General features: G+C 40.4%; 1 protein-coding gene across 1 annotated transcript in view; it reads right to left on the bottom strand.

The window, feature by feature from the left end:
- The window catches only part of LOC115374818 (uncharacterized), a 42,056-nt gene that overhangs the window by 15,615 nt on the left and 6,325 nt on the right, over positions 1 to 20,116 (bottom strand). Inside the window, 22 exon segments of the mRNA XM_030073949.1 lie at positions 69 to 131; positions 233 to 295; positions 387 to 476; positions 1,369 to 1,458; positions 1,575 to 1,664; positions 2,037 to 2,120; positions 2,480 to 2,566; positions 2,948 to 3,031; positions 3,142 to 3,210; positions 3,310 to 3,372; positions 3,486 to 3,548; positions 3,787 to 3,873; positions 7,585 to 7,674; positions 7,838 to 7,927; positions 8,033 to 8,119; positions 8,530 to 8,595; positions 11,604 to 11,690; positions 11,903 to 11,986; positions 12,133 to 12,201; positions 12,475 to 12,543; positions 17,262 to 19,623; positions 19,626 to 20,048. Of these exon segments, the coding sequence (XP_029929809.1) occupies positions 69 to 131; positions 233 to 295; positions 387 to 476; positions 1,369 to 1,458; positions 1,575 to 1,664; positions 2,037 to 2,120; positions 2,480 to 2,566; positions 2,948 to 3,031; positions 3,142 to 3,210; positions 3,310 to 3,372; positions 3,486 to 3,548; positions 3,787 to 3,873; positions 7,585 to 7,674; positions 7,838 to 7,927; positions 8,033 to 8,119; positions 8,530 to 8,595; positions 11,604 to 11,690; positions 11,903 to 11,986; positions 12,133 to 12,201; positions 12,475 to 12,543; positions 17,262 to 19,623; positions 19,626 to 20,048 (4,360 nt within the window).

Raw genomic sequence — 20,116 nt, forward strand, 5'->3', positions numbered from 1 at the left:
GACACAAAAACCGTTCAACCCGCAAACAGAATAAAATGCCAGCAACAAGACAATAGAGGCTAACTCACGTTTTTGTTTCATCTGGATATCAGAGCATTGCTCCTCCTTGCGGTCCAGCTGTGTCTGTAGGACTGGTATAAAAATTGGTGTGAGACATGAGACTGGAGGAGGGTGTTTGTTGGTGTAGAAACTAAATGTGTTGGGACAATCAGAGCAAGAGCTCAGGACTTACCCCTGACTTGACTCTGAGCTTGAGAGAGCTCGTCTTCTTTTGCCTTCAGCTTATTCTTCCAACCTAGAAGAATCAGTTTTGCTTGTGCTTAAGAAACAGACAATCATTACTTCAATGAATCAGTGAAAAGGTTTTAAGGAAATGAGACACTCACCAGTAATTGTTGCAGATGATGTTTGGCTCGCTATGACATTTTGTTTCTCCATGTTCCTCAGCTGGTTTTGGAGCTCTGTGACTCTCAAAACTGAGGAGCACAAAAAAGACAGATTATACACCAATATGTGGGATGTATAAACAGAGGTCTGTTTAATTTTTATGCATTTCAGTTAAGTTCAAGTTCATTAATAATTTTATTTTTATTTTCAGTTTATTATTTTCATGTGTTTACTGCCTATTAGCTCTGTTTGTCTGTCAATGTGGCGCAAAGTGTTGTGGGGTATGGTAGCCAGCAGGTGGCAGCACCACCGTCTCTGACCGTTGCTTAGACTGAAACGCGATCTTGTGCTTCTTCTCTGTAGTTGCAAGCTTCCGCCTCTGTATGTGCACAGTGCAGAGCAACTTCAGTAAAATTCCTGTTTACACCGTCTTTTTCAGGTGAGCCACTTTAGTTAATGGGATCAAATCTGGTCACTAATTGAGTTAAGAATGTGTAGAGACAGTTTGATCAGAGTTGTAAAGTGTTTATGACTGTTTATGAATGCTGTAGTAAATCGCAAGCATGTTGGCTAGTTAGCAGTGCGGATGCTGGGTCAGAGAAACTAGACTATTGCAGCTAACATGAATGGAGTGTTAAATGTGACTATAGGTGTAGCTAATGTTGTTTACTGTTGTTGTTGTTGTTGTTGTTGTTGTTGTTGTTGTTTAATTTTTGTGAGGACAGACAGTAACACATTGTGATTTTATTTGTCCTTATTGATATTATTTTATTTGTATATTTTATTTATTTATTTATTTATTTTTTTGTAGTTGCAAGCTACCACCTCTGTATGTGTACAGTGCAGAGCAACGTCAGTAAGATTCCTGTTTACACCATCTTTTGCAGTTGTTGTCCTTTTTCCTCCAAGCCTGAAGGGCAGCAAATACACGTGAGATTATTCCACAGTCATGTGTGGACAACATGCTCCCTCTCTACTCACTCAAATTGGCATTTGCCTCGTTCTTCGCATTCAGTTCTTGAGTAAGTCTCTGCAGTTCTGTTTTCTTGGTGTTGAGTTGTTTGGTTAGCACTGAGACAAATCAAACAGTTACAGCACAGTTAGGAATCACACGTAAAGAAAAGCAGTGGTGAATCATCAGCTTCTGAACAGTGTGGATGGCTTGAAGTGTTGTTGGAGATACTTACTGGTTATCTCCATGGTTTGGGACAACTGGAGCTGTGACAGTTGTCTCTTCAAATGCTCCACCTGACTCTGCAGCGTGATGATTTTCAGCACTGAAGCACAACACAGCAGAAAGTCACATCAACATGAGTTTACTAGAATGAAAATATGAAAACACTCTCCACAAGCTGTCCACAAGTTGGAGGGAAAAGTCAAGAAAGTGATAAAAGACGATAGAACTTTGAGTCGTTATCTCGTCCAACGGGTGAAAAAGCTTGTCCACACACTTTTCTGCTCACTTATTTCATACTCACTGAGCTTTGTGCTGTCTTTGTCTTTGTCTTCTATTTCATTGGTAAGACTGTCCAGCTTTTTTTGCAACTCTGGAAAAGGTAGAGTCTTCCATGTTTTAATCAAGCATATTCCACATTTTTAAATATTATCAACCTGAGCCAACATTATATTGGCATTTGAATTTGACTTACCTCGTATATGATCACTGGTGGTGTTACTGGCAGCCTCTTTCTGATAGTGCCATATCTCAGATTGAATTTCAATGATTCTTAAAACTGAAACAAAAACACAGTGAGAATGATAATAGGATGAATACAGTGGTTCCCAAACCAGACCCCAAGAGCCCCTGTCCTGCAGGTCTTTGTTCCAGCTCTACTCTTGAACACCTGACCTCCATTAAGGCCCATGTTCCTTCATGCACACCCTGTTCAGGTAGATCTGTTTCAGCCAATCAGCATGAAGCCCTTAAATGGATGAGATGTGAAAGAGTAGAGCTGAAACAAAAATATGCAGGACAGGGGGATCTTGAGGACTCTGTTTATTGAAATATGTGTCATAGGATGATGCAGCCTAACAGACTGACATCTTTAGGGGTGACTCACAACATCACAGTTTATCAAACCAGTGCACTCACTTGTTTGTTGGTTGGCACCCAGCTTCTCCAGTTCTGCCTTCTTGTCCTTCAAGTTTTTCTCCTTCTCCTCAAGTAGCTTCTGCAGCTCTGGAAGAGACCCAGACAGATGCTGATCATTTGGGAAGACAGAATAATGAATGGACTGCTAATCCTTTAGTCTAGGATTGTATCTTAAATGTGTTCAGATACTGTTGTAACCCTGGTTCTCTGATACTGAGTAGAACGATTAGCTTATGAGGTATGAAATACGGCTATTGCCAGATATTGCTATAGATTTAAGAAATCTTTTGAAAGTCGTGACGGTGCATCAGAAACAAAGTCAAACTAATATACTGAATTCACTTTTTTTTTTTAAATCTTGTTTTAAGGAAAACAAGACTAAATGCTTGACTAAATGGTGTGTGAGGATAGATGTTTTGGTAACACTTTTCAGTACTGGTGCTACTGGTGTCAGTTACTGTTACTCACCTGAGATATTGTCTGGGTCATCTGTTGCAGTGATCAAACCTCTCAGAGCCTCAATCTCAACATTCTGGTTTATGATCTCCAGAACTAGTGCAGAAAAACAGAGAAAACACCTCAAAGTGGTTTATAAGGCTTTAGGCCAATCATCTAGATGAGGGAGCCTTTTTATGGTTGTCACTTCACTATAAAGCACTCACCCACTGCTGCTTTGGATTCACCAGCTTTGCTCAGTTTTGCAATCTTGTCTTCAGATTCAGCCTTCAACTCTGAAAGACCGTCACAGATGACAAATCATGACTGTAAACTGAAATGTGAATCAGAGATATTTTTTTTGTTGTTGTTGTTGCAAAAACCAAAGTGCTTACGGTCATATTGGTGCTGAAGTCCAGAGCATTCTAGCTTGTTTGTTTCCAGTTTCCTCTGCAGGTCTGTGGTGAGTATGGAGGACACCAGGTTAGCAAACCTTACCTCTGCATTTGTGCTTTGAAACATTCAGAGCAGGCTCATTCATGGGGATTTTGTCCAGATAACCTTGACTCACCTTTGATTTCTTCCTGAGCTTTTGCGTATTCACCCTCTTTGGCTTGAAGCATTGTCTGAAAGGCTGATGTATTGTAAAGCAATGCAATACAGGATAAGTCGACACATTTGACATTAAAGTATAAGGAACAGATTGAAAAGAAAGGGACTTTTCTGTCACAGTGAAGTGGCCACATAATGAGTAGGTGTCCTAAAGAATTTAAATCCAGTCTTTTCATGAAGAGAGGTTATGTACAACTCGTCCTGCCAACCTCAGGGTAAATTTTCATATTTATCGGTGAAAACGGGAGAGAGGAACTCACCTTTGGCTTGAGTTGTTCCTGTTGTGCCATCTTGCTCACCGTCATGCAGGTTTCTCATGTCTCTCATGATACTGATGATCTTGAGGACTGGTCATGGCAAAAGAACAGACATGACAAGAACAGTTTTGTTGCAACTTCAGAAAGATGCAAAAGAGCAAATGGGTTTAATAATTTCTTTTCCAGTGTGGGACACTCTCTTGCTAAAGATATCCCATCTACTAAAGAATGTCCCATAGAAGATATTCAGCCTATTTCTTCTCTCCTCTGTAGCTTTGAACCGCCCACATGTTCTGAAATATTACATATCATCAATAATCTAAACTAGCTTGAAACTTGAAACTAGCTAAGGTCCTACCAGTCTTCAAAGAAGGTGACCCTGCAGTTTTTAATAATTATTGCCCCATGTCAATCCTCCACTGCTTCTCCAATATCTTAGAGAAGTTGGTGTATGTTAGAGTCCTAGACCACCTCAATGTAAATAACATCCTTTACAAGCACCAGTATGGTTTTCGGAAAAAGCACTCAACTTATATGGCCCTTGTCCAATTTGTAGAAAAAAAATCATGACGCATTGAAGGAGAACAAGTTTTCAATAGGTATTTTCTTAGATTTATCCAAAGCCTCCGATTCAGTGGATTATAAGATCTTACTATCCAAATGTAATCGTTATGGCTTTCATGATGTTTTCATAGACTGGCTCAGAGATTACCTTCACAACAGGCAGCAATATGTTTGCTCTGAGGGTGTGAATTCCAGAAAAATGGGGATATCTCAAGGTGTTCCTCAAGGATCTATCCTTGGGCCTCTTTTGTTTCTTATTATTATTAATGATTTTGCTTTACAGTTTGATGATGCTTTACCTATCATCTTTGCTGATGATACAAACATAGTATTGTCACACTCTAAGTTCAGTTCCCATATCAAAAATGCTAATAGCATACTTGACCAAACTGCAAGATGGTTTCTAATGAACAGGCTTTCATTAAACGTCAACAAGACCAATTATATGGTCTTCAGACACAGTAACAAAAACTATTCTATTGAGGAAGCTAAATTATATATTTATAATAATGAAATTAAACAAGTATCACATACTAAATTTCTAGGTGTCATAGTTGATGAAGCCCTTTCATGGAAAAACCATACTGATCTGGTATGTAAGAAAATAACTAAATCTTATGGCATTACCCATAGAGTTTCATTTCTTAGATCTTGTTTATTAATACTTTATTATAGCTTGATTTACCCATATTTATCATATTGCAATCTTGTTTGGGCCAGTACTTATCCATCATCTCTTCACAAATTGTTGTTGTTACAAAAGAAGTTTGTTGGACTCGCCACTGCCTCGAGTTATCTGGCACCAACTGCTCTTTTGTTTAAACAACTTAAAATATTGTCCATTTCTGACATAAACATTTATCAGATATATATTTTTATGTTCAGTTGGACCATTAATGCTGCATCTTTTCCTATTGTTTTCAATGATTTTTTGGTTGAAAATTCCACCATTCACTCATACCCAACCAGACAAGCAAAACACATTCACCGTGATTTTTCCCAGACAACATTAGGTCAGTTCAGTATTAAGCCTGGAACCTGAAATTCAAAACCTTCTATAATTACAAACTGTACGTCTATCTCAGTGCTGAAATGTAGACTTAAATATCTTTTAATAAATGACTGATTTTATACTCTGTATCTTACCCTGGAATGAATTGAGCTGCTTTCTTTATTGTTTATTGCAAATTTTATAAAAGTTTCCATTATTGTTAATATTGATGCTATTTTTGCATTATATTGATATATTGTATTGATATGAGATGTTGATACATATGGATGAAGTGATGTGTGTATGTATGTGTGTATATGTATGTACATATATGTGTACACATGCAAATGATGTATTGAATATTAGTATTGTTATTATTATTATATTGTTATTGTTATTATCATATAGTATTGTTGTATTGTATAGTATTGTTATTAGGCTATGTCTCTTTTGGGGTGAGGCTCCTATATAAGCCCTTAGGGTTTCATGTCTCATCCTGCACATGTTTTTAACTGCTTTGTTGTTGTTGTTGTTTTTGTCACTTTTATTGTGCAAATAAACAAACTAATACTAAACTAAAGAAATATGAATTACTGGTATGAGGATAAAATACAATTTGAGTTATTAGTGAAGTTATGACTCCTCTTTAGACCACTGCTTGCAAAAGGATTCTGTTTCAAACCGTAGAATAATCTGTATTTATTAGAGCTGAAACAATTACTTAAGTAATCGAGTATCTCGATTCTTTTTTTGCCTCGGGTAATTTTTCCTGCCTCGAAGAATCGCTTAATAAATAAAGAAATAAAAATATAAATCCGCGGTGTTTTGCACGTACTATTTTTAATGTGGCACAACCGCGCGTTAGTTTTTCTCCTCCTGCGCTGCTGTGTGTTCATGCCGAGGTGTGTGTGTGTGTGTGTGACTGAGGAGCACACACCCACCAGCGCTGTCTGAAGCGTAGCGCGGTGAGAACAAAGTTAAAACAGCAGCGCACTGACATAGATTGTGTAAAAATGTGAAGAGTCGCCACTCCGCTATATTTTCATTGGCTAACAGCAATTCTTCTCTATTCAGAGAAGAGGTATCACTTCGGCTTATTTTTCAATCTATGTTATCACATGCATACTACTGCTCATTCATTGGTAGCTGAATTGTTAGGTCTGTTTGATAAGCAATTTAAATTTTTAAAATAATAATAATTTAATATATTGTTAAATTAAAAAAAAAAAAGCCAACATGATGCAGGTCAAAGACTAAAAAAAGACTATTGACTAAAACTAGACTAAAATACTTTGTAATTTAGTCAACTAAAACTAGGCTATAATACTTTGGATTTTCTTCGACTAAAACTAGACTAAAATGCCAAGACTTTTCGTCGACTAAAATGTGACTTAACAAAAAAGAATACAAGTTGACTAAATATGACTAAAACTAATAAGGGCATTTGACACAAGACTAAGACTAAAACTGTCCTTTAATGGAATACATTTGTAATGTTATAATACCGTACATATATATATGTATATATATATATATGTACACAATTGCTCTTTATCTTGGCAAAAACACATTTTATCCGATTACTCGATTACTCGGCAGAATTTTTGGTCAAATACTCGATTACTAAAATATTCGATAGCTGCAGCTCTAGTATTTATTTTTCATTTTTTTCAAAATGGATATATAGCATTTGTGGAAGTAATTTCGTTGTTTTGACACATCAATTTGATTGGCAAAAAACTTACTAATTTCTAAAATACTTTGGATTTTCTTCGACTAAAACTAGACTAAAATGCCAAGACTTTTCGTCGACTAAAATGTGACTTAACAAAAAAGAATACAAGTTGACTAAATATGACTAAAACTAATAAGGGCATTTGACACAAGACTAAGACTAAAACTGTCCTTTAATGGAATACATTTGTAATGTTATAATACCGTACATATATATATGTATATATATATATATATATATATATATATATATATATATATATATATATATATATATATATATATGTATATATATATATATATGTACACAATTGCTCTTTATCTTGGCAAAAACACATTTTATCCGATTACTCGATTACTCGGCAGAATTTTTGGTCAAATACTCGATTACTAAAATATTCGATAGCTGCAGCTCTAGTATTTATTTTTCATTTTTTTCAAAATGGATATATAGCATTTGTGGAAGTAATTTCGTTGTTTTGACACATCAATTTGATTGGCAAAAAACTTACTAATTTCTGCCTGGGTGGGGTCTGTTGCCTCCAGTTGTCTCCTTAGGTCATCTTGCTGTTTCTTTTTCTGATCCAAAGTGGCTCTCAGCTCTAGAAAAAAAAAAGGAAAAGTTTATGCTTTTCTGACATTGATGTATTCTGACTAAATAACCAATAACCCAAACACTTGGTGAAACAAAAATAAAACCCCTGCAATGCACACAAGACAACACAAGTGTAACACAATACCTAAATCAGGTTTCCAGTCACTCACCTTTTATTTTAGCCTCCATCGTCTTTCTGCTGAGTTGCCTTTCCACCCCGAGCTGCATCAGCTCGTTCTGCAGCTCAAGGATCTCCTTATCTGGACCGGTCACAAGGAAGATGTCAAATCAGTGCTTCAGTAAACAAAGAAATCAATCAACTAAAGTGTATTCTGTGGCCTGTAAAGGCAGACATGCACACTTACTCAGCTGGGACTTATCCGTCTCCCGATTCAGATGTGAAGTCTTCTTCGTAATGAGCTCAGACTTCTGCTTCCACTGCCTCTGATAATCTGAAAAGGAAACAGAAGACAAGTCTGAGCGCTGATTTGGATGTGTACTATCAAGTAAGAGCTAAAAAATGATTTGGAGAAAGTGAGCAGCAATCTAGGAAAGTCTGCAGGAGGATGAATCTCACAGTGATGGTGTTGGATTGGGACAATGATCCACACATTTATTTAAGGGATGAACACACAGCGAGATCTCAAAACACACAGAGACTCACCAGCAGCCTGGGTTCTGGATTTCTCCATGTGGAAAGTGAGCAGTCTCTGTAACTTCGTAATGTCATGATTCACAAAAATCAGCCTGAGCACTAGAGCCAAGAGAGAATTCATGTCAAAAAATATATATAAAGATATAAAATGCTGTACCATTCACATTGTAGATTAAAAATGAAATGCTGAGTTAGGGAGATACCAACCAGCTGAGACACCATCTCCTTTGTCTTGAAGCTCTTTGATCTTATTGTCCAGCTCAACCTGTCGCTCTGATGGAAAACAGCACAGATTAATGTAAAAAATGGTTGAATATATATATATATAAAAAAATGAATGTTAAACAAACAAACAAACAAGCAATAGTCATTTTAGGAGAAGTTAAGTTCTACTGGGTCTACTTTTTCCTTCAGCAGTGTGGATCCCTTTGATAGGCGGAAGGATAAAGGTGTTCAGTGGTTATAGTGCCACCATCTAATTTTTCCTGAAATGACCCTCATTTTAAAAAAAGACATGTATTTCAAATTCACAGGATACACTGTGAAAAGACAACTGCCAAGCTGCTGTACGGTTTATTTCCTCACTTTGATGGAGCCAGGCTAACGACTCCCATAGCAACACGTCCTCACTCCCAATGCGTCAACAGCCTGACGAATGGTCAGGGTCCCTTAGCGTCACATGCCGACTCATTAGGTACCCCTTACTCGTCAGTTGTCGACAAGTTGGGTAACCCGACAGACTTACATAGAACTCCCACAACGTCTGAAATAGACGCTTACAGTGCAGCAACAAAAAATGGCACAGACATGGGGTCAACATTTTTGGAAAGCTCTTGACCTCTACTATCATGCCCGATGGCAAACCAATAGGGGGCGCCACTGACTAGTGTCAAAACATGGAAAAAATATGATTTGACTATCTTAAAATAAATAAAATCTGACCAAACAGGCATTCTTCCCACACACAAAAACTTTAATTAAGATTGCAAAATTAGTGATCACAAATAATAGACATAACATGTTAGAACTACAAAACCTGTGGCGCAGGACACCTCTGTGTGTTGCAACTCCGCACAGATTGTAGGTCTGGTACCCCTCTTCCGGGTTAGGGTAAAAGTTTTGAAATTAGGTTTATAAAACACACATACAGTAGTTTTTCAACAGCAAAAGTATAACCTTAACATGTAGCCTATGTTTACATCATGAATAAAGATGTGTTATGAAAAAAAAATTTAATCTTAAGTGCTATTTTTGACGTGTTTCCACGGTTTTTCCACCCGCTATGTTTCGCTGACTGAAAGGGTGGTGTTCAATGGCGTAACATATCAGCATATTATAGTCTTATTTCAAGAAGATTTGACAACTTTCATGCACTTTATTGATTAAGATTGTCAAATCAGACACGTCGCTGATAAGGATTATGGGTAATGTAGTGGACTTGACAGAAGCACATGCCATCGTTACACAACCTCATAGCTCGTGGTAAGTAACGTTATGTCTAATAATCCAAACTATTTTTCAGAATATCGATTAAATTTGTACTTCCGGGATCTATGACCCACCACCAGAGCTCTGCCACCACCCACAGCGTGAGGCCTTTGAAGCCGAGAATCCGTGTGTCCAGCACGGATCCTCGCTGACTTTCAGTGGACACTGTTTGCGTGGTGACCACACGGAATTAAAACCATAGAAATCTATGATTAAAACAGGTTACGTACAAGGAGCACGGAATGCATTATTAAGAGGTTGTGCTCATTTCACGGATTTCTGTGAGATCATGTTGGGCAGACTCTATTACATGATGCAGAAAACGTCACGTTACCATGACAACAAAGAGTTAGTTGATGCCCCAAATGCTTCCTGTGGCGTCTATTTCAGATGTTGTGGGAGTTCTATGTAAGTCTGTTGGGTTACCCAACTCGTCGATGACGAGAAACGGGTGCCTAATGAGTTGGCATGTGATGCTAAGGGACCCTGACCATTTGTCAGGCTGTTGACGCATTGGGAGTGAGGATGTGTTGCCCATAGACTTCAAGTCTTTATGCTAAGCTAACATGAAATCCTACCATCAGGAAATGAACCACTGGACATACAGAGGTGAAAATGGTATTAAACATCTTGGGCTCTAGTTTTGAAGACCAGGTGAGGCGGAGGCCAACTGGGTGTGGCCAAGTGGATTTTGCAATTTTGGCATGCCGTGCGCGGTGGCGCAAGTACTCCACCATCCCTCCTACCGGCAGAAGGGAGGAGAGAAGGCGTGGAGTGGGTTTGACACAGCTGATTCACTTTAAACCAATCAAATGAGCCCCTGTCCTCGCCTTTAAAATGAGCTGCGCGAAGGCATAATGAAAGTTTACACAACTGACATGGAGGTCTACTGCTGCAGGCAGTAGACCTCCATGTCAATTGTGTGGAAGTTTGGCTGACCGGCGCGCAGTGTGCACACGTCACCAAAACCTCACAGGCAGGTGTCCAGAATGTCAGGCACATTAACAATGCAATAAATACCCACAAAAACCACTATCCAATGCTACTATCTCAATCAGCACATAAATTTATCTCCATATCGACTGTCCCGTCACAACTGATGTCAGATCAAAGGAGATTGGCACCGTTTGTGCTGATTGTGAGGTGGAAACTAGAGCCCCTTATTTCAGTTTGAATGAGCTGAAAAAAAAAAAAAAAAAAAAAAGTTTTTTGGCCAAAATGGTGAAATTTTCTTTTAAGATTTCATAATATTCCAGAAATTCCATAACCAGTGGCAAGCCTGGTTTCATTTTTTGTTTCAACTTTTGGTTTTCAATGCATTTTGAGATAAATGATGTAATTTTGGGGGCAATTTCAAAGATATTTCAAATATGTTACTTGACAATTATCATGCACCTACCATGAAATTTGTCCCACTAAAATAAAGTGTGAAAAGTTATAAAATGATGTGCACTGTGCTCTTGCTGAATTATGACTGCATTGCTTTTAATATCTACACATGCAAACAGCTCAGAGAAGTGAACGGCACTTTACCCAGGATTTGATCAGCAGTTTTAGGATCAGCCCCCTTTGCCTCTGACTTCTCCAAATCCCAGATGTCGTTTTGCAGAGAGATGATCTGAAGAACTGTGCGCACACAAAATAATCCAGTCACTTTACATGCTAAACCATTAACTTCTGTACATAACTACTGAGGAAGATAAGCCTTACAGCTGTCAGTCCCAAGAGTTTGTCATGGGTCTTTGCTGAAGTGATTCACTGAACTCTTGTGAGTTTTCTAACTTTGTTCTTACTGAGCTGGGCGTTGCTGTTGCTCCTCTCCATCTGCTCCTTCTTCATCTCCAGCTCACTCGTCTTTTCCTCCAGCTGTCCCCGCAGCGCTGTGAGACACAGTTTCAGATTGTCTTTATTTACCTGATGCTCACCCAACATGATTAACACTGTAGGGGAATATCAAACAGCTACGGAGGCAGTTCAGATGTCGATAGGTGACGCTGCTATTGGAGTACTGATTGTATAACAGATGAGTACAAGGCTCACGTGAAGACTTGGCCGACTGTTATGGCACAAGATTAATAAAAAAAATACTCACCACTGACTCCAGTGCTGTTAGTCGAGCGTGTGATCCTCCTCTCCAGTATTCTCACCTCTCTGGTGAGGGCACTGATCTTCAAAACTAGACAAAAATGTGCATTTTAGAGATTTAGCTGACACACTCATCTCGAACGACGTGTGATAAAAAATCAAAGGGAATATGACGTCCTAGAAAACAATCAGCAAAGGAGAATCGATGGTTAACTATGTGGAGTCAGATGAACTTACTCAGGACGGCGTTGCTGTCTGATGTCTCCAGCAGCCGGTTCAGCTGGTCACTCAGCTGGGACTCAAAAACTGTCGGTTTAAAGTGCAGTGCAACATTAGTCTCTTTCTTTCACGACTGTATTTTCTCCATGTGCGCCGTACATTTACGGTGAGATTGCTTACTGTTAAGTATGGTGGAAGTTGTTGCAGCGCACGTCCCAAGCTTCAGTTTCAACAGCCTCACTTCACTCCTCAGCCCGAAGGCTTCTCCGTCTGTCAGACACAGAACAAACTAGTTTGATTTCACTCCACAGGTGATCGTTGCAGGACTTGGATGATAATAATTTCTCATAAAACACTCACCCAGGTCATTTTTCTGGGTCCTTGCCTCCTGAAGCTGCCTGTACAGCAACGCCAGCTGCTCCTGTGTACCTGAGCAAGACAAGGTGTTAATAAACTAATGACATCAGATAAAACTCCATCCAAGTCCATTTTTTTTTTTTTTTTTTTTTTTACAGCAGCCATTTTGAAATGAAATAGCAGGGTAATCACAAGCATTATTAATCACATTAATGAAGGCTCTGTTCCATCCAGGTCTAACAGAGCCAGGCTCCTGCTGCTGCTCATGCTGGATCACCGGAGACTCTGCTGCACGTAAACTGAACAGAGCCTTCATTAATGTCATTAGTAACATCTGTGGTTACCTGTTATTTATTGTCAAAATGGCTGCTGTGAAAAGGGCAAGGAAAAAAATAACAATAATAATGATCATAATAGTAATTATAAAGTAGTAAAAAATAGCTTAGGTTTATAGCTGCTGCTGCGTAGAGTTTCCCACTATGATCGCTATGTTGTTTTGCATGATTACACTTGCAGGCTTACATGTAACTAACCACGGGACTTACCAGCACATTCTTTGATGATAATGTTCTGTAATGAGAGGAAAACCTTGCTCAGTTACTGATTCTCAAAACCATAACTGTATTGTATTGACATTTTAGCGTTAATATAGTAACAACAAGAGTTATGCACACGCACAGAAACATTACATACCGTTACGTTGACTTTCTTGTATTCCTTGATATCAGTTCCGTCTGGCAGGATTATCTGAGGTCAAGAGAGCACAATTTATCCATACAGTCAAGATTAATATATTATTTTAATGTACAATATCAATATTATGGCTGCCCTGTCCTGTCCTGTCCTGACAGTATAGCACACACTTAGAATGGTGCAAATACACACAATATCATTCAGAAAAGGATTTTATTTGTAGGATCCTCTCTTTTGATAAGTCAAAGACTTGGAGACTCACTTTGATGTTTGAAAGATCCTGACGCACTTTTGGGTGTCCTGCAGAACTCCACGGAGCTGCCACTGCACCTGGATGGGCTGACAAGACAGGGGAACAAAGGTCATTAAATAGCATGCAAGTGTAATTGTGACAGTTTCAAAAATTTCAGCGCTACTGCAAAGTAGCATAGCCGAGTTATTAAGAATTAAGAGACAGTGGAACATGGCTCCTTACCATGTGAGTAAGAGGACAGAAGGACAGAAGACAGGAGCAGGGGAATCCAAAGAACCTGGGACCCTGCAGCCATCGTGCTGTTTGTGCTCGGTCAGAAAACAACCTTCTCTCAGCAACCGTATCACCTCTTATAAATCTGTCCTCTCATTATCATTTGATCAGTCAAGGGATTTGCAAAATACCAAAGAAAGGAGAAGTGACTAATATAATAATAATAATAGCTTACAGTTGCACAAGCAAACTCCCCCACCCCACCCCACCCCACCCCCACCTCCACACACACACTAACTGGGTGACTCAAGAATGATTAATTTATAAAATATTAACATTATACTGATACCCTTGTACTTCAGGGACTATTGTGCATTGATTTTCTGTTTGGCTACCTGTCTATTATGGCACAATATCTTATTTAATTTATTTTGCAGGTCATGCAGTACCATGTGCTCTGGATAAATGTTTCTCTACCAGCAGTTACGTAGCAACAGGCAGTGAGGCATTATCTAATGTAATCCAATCCCACAGTAAGTACACATGGTTCCCTGTAAATTACTAGCATAACCTTTCTGGCACTGCGAGTGATTTTCACGATTCACACCTGCAGCTACTTTCAGGAAGATTTCTGTCTCATTACGCCGCGTTCATGTAGAATTCCTGTTATTTCCATGTACACCACAGCATCTCTAACTAACTGCAGAGCATGCAGGAGGTCTTGCCAACAGGTCTTGAGGTGGCAAATTGGCAGCACAGATTTCCCTGAGAATTGATCCCTGCTCCCATTCACGCACTTCATGCAGGAAGTGTTCCTGAACATCCCTGGGAAAGGCTGCATGTGTGAAAGGGGCTTCAGAGGTTGCTGGACTCATGTTGTCAAGGTCAGTGGCACAAGTGGGACATGGCACAGCAATATTTGTTGCTGGAACCTGAGAGGAAAGCTACCTGCTGTGTGCTGATTACATTCAGTGGATGCCACATTATTCAAATGAAAATCCCCACAAAAATTCAATCAACATTTGTTAACAATTTTCATAAATTTAGAGAGCGGGAAACAAAGGCTGCAATCTAAAGTCATCAAGGGACATTTTCTGTATGTCTGATGACAGCAGCTGGATGCTGACTTTGCAGACAGACGACAATCTAAGAAATTGAATGTTACTTAATTTGCAATGTACCTGTGTCCAGAAGGGCAGCTTCATATTAAACAGCAGTGGGACAGCTCAGAGATGTCTATGTGGCTATTCTATCTAAGGAAACACATCTAAATATTAATTGGAATACAATTTTTCTCGATAAACTCTATAGTTGAAGGTGCAAAAACAGTTTGCAGTGGCATATTGAAAATAGACATGTATCAGGAAACATCAGTAAACCCTGAAAACACCTGAACAAGATATTATTTCACTTGAATTTAAAATGTGAATGAAGTTTGCAATATATATTATGAATATTATAGAGACTATTACAATAACTCAGGCTGGGTTGGACATATTGTTTGACACATTTGCCATGTTGCATGAGAAAAGTTTTTTGTCTTTTGTGTGCATTCAGGTTCTTCAGTACAAAGGATTCAATACAAGGTTGCAAAAATCAAAAGATGGTGAATGTAAACTGAGTAATATGAATTTCCAAACGAATATTCACTACTGACATAAATAAAATGATGCACATTTTATTTCTTGTCATATTATTTCTAGAAAATTCAAGCATATTTCTGGTTTTTAATGATGTATAACAAAAGGTTCATGAACGTCTTGCACAACAATCTGTGAAGGTCTACCATTAATATGCTTTCATTAACAGGAAAGAGGAAGCACGATTGCAAAACTTTGCAGATGCATACCCAAATTGCGGCATGCCCTGAAAGAGTGACCGTTCATCATATCACAGAAAATTTGGATGAAATTGTACGAGTGACTGTTACATGTTGTTTTTTGAAATGCATTTTGACCTGCCCGTGTTTCTGCATATTTCTTTTAGGGTATCATGTGCAGTCTCACTGGAGTTATTTCATGGACGATGACTGACTACACTACCTATCGTTTTCTATCTATCCATTGCATCTCTGCTGTGAGATGCAATGGATGGACTGTGTGACCCTTATCCTGAGCCCAACCTCAAGATTAACCTTAACCCAGGCATTCCATAACCTTTTACTCTATTGTGTTCACTGAGAAGCAGCACTTTTCAGTTGCTCTGTGTTGCTGTGTGTTCCCTGCCTCACTTGTGTTCTCCTCCTCCCGTCTGTCTCTCTGTGCCTGTCTGTGTGTGGTGTGGCGGTAGTCTCACTCCCTCTTCCCAGCTCCTGTTTCACCACCTCGGGTCCCTTCAATCAACCCTTCAGCTCTGCAGCATGAGAACCCTGGCCGTCCCTCCACTCTTCACCAGATTGTTCAACCTAATCTCCTGGGAGCGACTCTCTCAGCCACTTTAGTACCTGCTGCTGGAATCGACTCTGCCAAGCGATTGCCCGGTGTTCCTTCATGCCTGTGAATGCTTACTCTGTGTCTCCTTGTGCCCAGATCGATGCAACATCACTATTTGGCAAGCTCAGGTTACTGCTGCACTGTATCTGTTTTGTTAAATCTCTGTTGTTCATTGCTTAGCTTACTTTACTTGCCAAATAGTGAGCCTGCATCAATGTATGAAAACAGTGTAACTTGTAACTTGTTTATTATGTTTATTAATGATTCATAAAGTCTTTACATAGTAATTAATAACCCAATTATAAGGGTAGTCTCATTTTAAAGTGGTGCTGATTTCTCTTAGTATCATTATTTTGTTGTGGTTGTTATTATTTTTATTGTTGTTGTTGTTGTTATCCTCCACCTCCTCCTCCTCATTATTATTGTTATTGTTGTCATTGTTGTTATCATAATTATTATTATTATTGTTGATGTTGTTGTTATCCTCATTATCATCATCCTCATCATCATTCTGATCTTTGTTGTTGTTGTATAATGCTGCATCAAGCACAGTGCATGAACGCAATGTAACCTTTCAACCAATCCTGTTTGGTGTCTGGTGAAATGTTGAGCCGATCAATACATTCCAAAAAAAAAAAAAAAAAAAAAAAGGTTTTTTGGAACATTTTTCATTGAGAGAGAATCTGTGTTTCTCAGGTTTGACGATATACTGAACCTCCTGAACCCATCGATCGTTGTGTGAAGTTGTGAAGGATAGGAGACCAGAGCATATGACTGAGATTAGCAGGGGATTGTTTGCAGGCATCAGTGACATTAGGATATATTTTGGCCAGTGTAGCGTTAGTATAGTGGGTTCTGTGTAGAATTTTACATTGAATTGATTCGTGACGGGCACCTGTTGAGGAAGGATAATAATAATAATAATAATAATAATAATAATAATAATAATAATACATTTTATTTATATAGCGCTTTTCAGAGAACTCAAAGACACTTTACAAAGAGATATAGGAAAAAGAGCAGTGTACAGAGGTATAAAAATGAGAAATATAAAATCAAAGATGCAGTACATAGGAATATAACACTCAAATATAAAATCTTAACACATAAAATCATGACACAGGATATTAGTCACACATTAAAAGCAGTTCTGAAAAGGTGAGTTTTGAGATATGACTTGAATTTTGGGAGGTCTGCACAGTCACGGATGTGATTGGGGAGAGAGTTCCAGAGGGTGGGAGCAGCGATGGAGAAGGCTCTGTCACCCCAGGTCCGGTGCTTGGTTCTGAGTGGCGGGGACAGGAGGTCGGAGGAGCGGAGGCTGCGAGAAGGAGTGTGGTGGTGGAGCATGTTGGTGAGGTAGCAGGGGGCCTGGTTGTGGAGGGCTTTGTAAGTGAGGAGGAGGATTTTGAAATGGATGCGTTGAGGGATGGGGAGCCAGTGGAGCTGCTGGAGGACTGGGGTGATGTGGTCACGAGAGCGGGTATGGGTGAATAGGCGAGCGGCAGAATTTTGTATGTACTGAAGTTTATTGAGGACTTTGGAAGATGAGCCATAGAGGATGCTGTTGCAGTAATCAAGTCTGGAAGTGATGAAGGCATGGATGAGAATTTCAGCGGCAGAGAACGAGAGTGATGGGCGGAGCCGGGCAATGTTTTTTAGGTGAAAGAAAGCAGTTCTTGTGATGTGGTTGACGTGGTGTTCAAGGGAGAGGTTACTGTCGAGGATGACTCCAAGGTTGCGGATGTGGTTAGAGGGGGACAAAGTGGAGTTGTCGACAGTGAGGGAGAAGTTGTAGGCAGTTTTGGTTAGGGATTTGGGACCGATGATGATCATGTCAGATTTGTCATAGTTGAGTTGGAGGAAATTTGAGTGCATCCATGATTTTATTTCAGTGAGGTAGTTGGTCAGGGTGGAGTGAGTTAGGGTGGTGATGGATTCGGTGGAGATGTACAGCTGAACGTCGTCGGCGTAGCAGTGGAAATGGAGACCGTGGCGGCGGATGATGTTGCTGAGGGGGAGCATGTAGAGGATGAAGAGTAGTGGACCAAGCACCGAACCCTGGGGGACGCCTTGTGACAAAGGAGCAGTGGAGGAGGTGCAGTTGTTGATGCTGATGAATTGTTGTCTGTTTGTGAGATATGACCTTAACCAGGAGAGGGCGGAACCAGTGATGTTGAGGGATGATTCCAAGCGGGAGAGGAGAATGGTGTGGCTGATGGTGTCGAAGGCTGCTGTGAGGTCGAGGAGGAGGCGAATACTGAGGTGGCCAGAGTCTGAGGAGAGGAGAAGGTCATTGGTGACCTTGAGAAGGACTGTTTCCGTGCTGTGACGTGAGCGGAAGCCAGATTGAAATGGTTCGAACAGGTCATTGGAGGTGAGGTGGGTGTTGAGCTGAGTGGCAACGGCACGTTCCAGTATTTTAGACAGAAAGGGGAGGTTGGAGATGGGCCGGAAGTTGCTCATGGTGTCAGGGTTGAGTCCAGGTTTTTTGAGGATGGGGGTGACAGCAGCCAGTTTGAGAGTGTCAGGGACTGAGCCAGAGCTGAAGGAGGAGTTGATGATGTCAGTGATGAGAGGGGAAATGGCTGGGAAACAGTCCTTTACAAGTGTGGATGGGATGGGGTCCAGAGCACAGGTGGAGCTTTTCATGCCTACCATGAGTCTGGATAGCTGTATTGGCGACACGGGAGAGAACTGAGACAGAGACTGAGTGGTGCAGGGGGTGCAGACATGTGGGGAGGTGGAGGGAGTGGTGGAGGTAGTCAGGTTACTGTAAATGGTGTCGATTTTGTTTTGAAAGAATGACAGAAAGGCGTTGCACTTATTAACTGTGAAGGAGCTGGAGATGTTGTCACTGGGTTTGAGGAGTTTATTTATTGTGGAGAAGAGAGCCTTGGGGTTGGAGGAGCCACAGTGTATGAGGTTGGAGTAGTAGGTGGATCGAGCTGAGTTGAGGACATCTTTGTATTGGTGGAGGTGATCAGTGTAGGCTTGGTGATGAACAGTCAGACCAGTTTTCTTGTAGAGTCTTTCCAGCTGACGTTTGCGGGCTTTCATTTTGTGTAATTCAGGAGTGTACCAGGGTGCTGAGTGTGTGAAAGTGACTGTTTTGGTTTTGATGGGGGCCAGCTGATCAAGACAGGAGGAGAGTATGTGGTTGTAATAGTTCACAAGGTCTGAGGGGTTGTCAAGTGACAGGGGAGGGGAGGCGGACATTTTGGTGGCAAGAGAGGCTGAGAGAGCAGAGGGGGGGATGGATTTGATATTCCTGAAGGTTATTTTGCGTGTGTTTTTGGGAGTGGGGATGGGTGTGTCGATATCCATGATGATTGCCAGGTGATCTGAGATGTTGAGGTTGAGGCTGGAGAGCCGATTTAATGTGAGGCCAGAGGAGCAGACGAGATCCAAGGTATGACCACGGGTGTGAGTGGGGAAGTCGATGTGTTGTGTGAAGTTCAGGCAGTGTAGCAGATCCAGGAACTCAGTAGCAGGTTTACAGTTTGGGTCGTTGACGTGGAAATTAAAATCGCCCAGGAGGAGAACAGAAGGAGAACAGAAGGAGAGATGGCACATAGCTGGGTCAGAAAATCAGAAAAATCGGAGAGAAAGGAGGGGTTTGGCTTGGGGGGACGATAAATGACGGCAGTGACTAGAGGAGTGGGGCCAGAAAGTTTAAAGGCAGTCTGTTCAAAGGAAGGAACATCAGGAATGGAGATAGCAGTTGTTTTGACGTCCTTCCTGTATACAGTAGCAACGCCACCTCCCCGCCCCTCAGGGCGAGCTTTCTCAATGTATGTGTAGTTGGGGGGGGGGGGGGTGATCTGGTTTAGTGAGAAATAGTCCAAGGGTTTGTGCCAGGTTTCAGTGAGACAGAGGAAGTCAAGATTATTGTCCGTTATAAATTCATTCAGAATTAGGCTTTTGTTATTGAGTGACCGAGTGTTGAGCAGAGCCAGTTTCAGATGGTGTTGCTGTGTCATTGGCTGTGAGGACCGGGGAAGCGGGCGGAGATTGGACAGGTTCGCGTGCAATTTGTTGTGATGACGTAATG

Source organism: Myripristis murdjan, chromosome 17 (assembly GCF_902150065.1).
Source record: "Myripristis murdjan chromosome 17, fMyrMur1.1, whole genome shotgun sequence".
In the NCBI taxonomy this organism is placed as follows: Eukaryota; Metazoa; Chordata; class Actinopteri; order Holocentriformes; family Holocentridae; genus Myripristis; species Myripristis murdjan.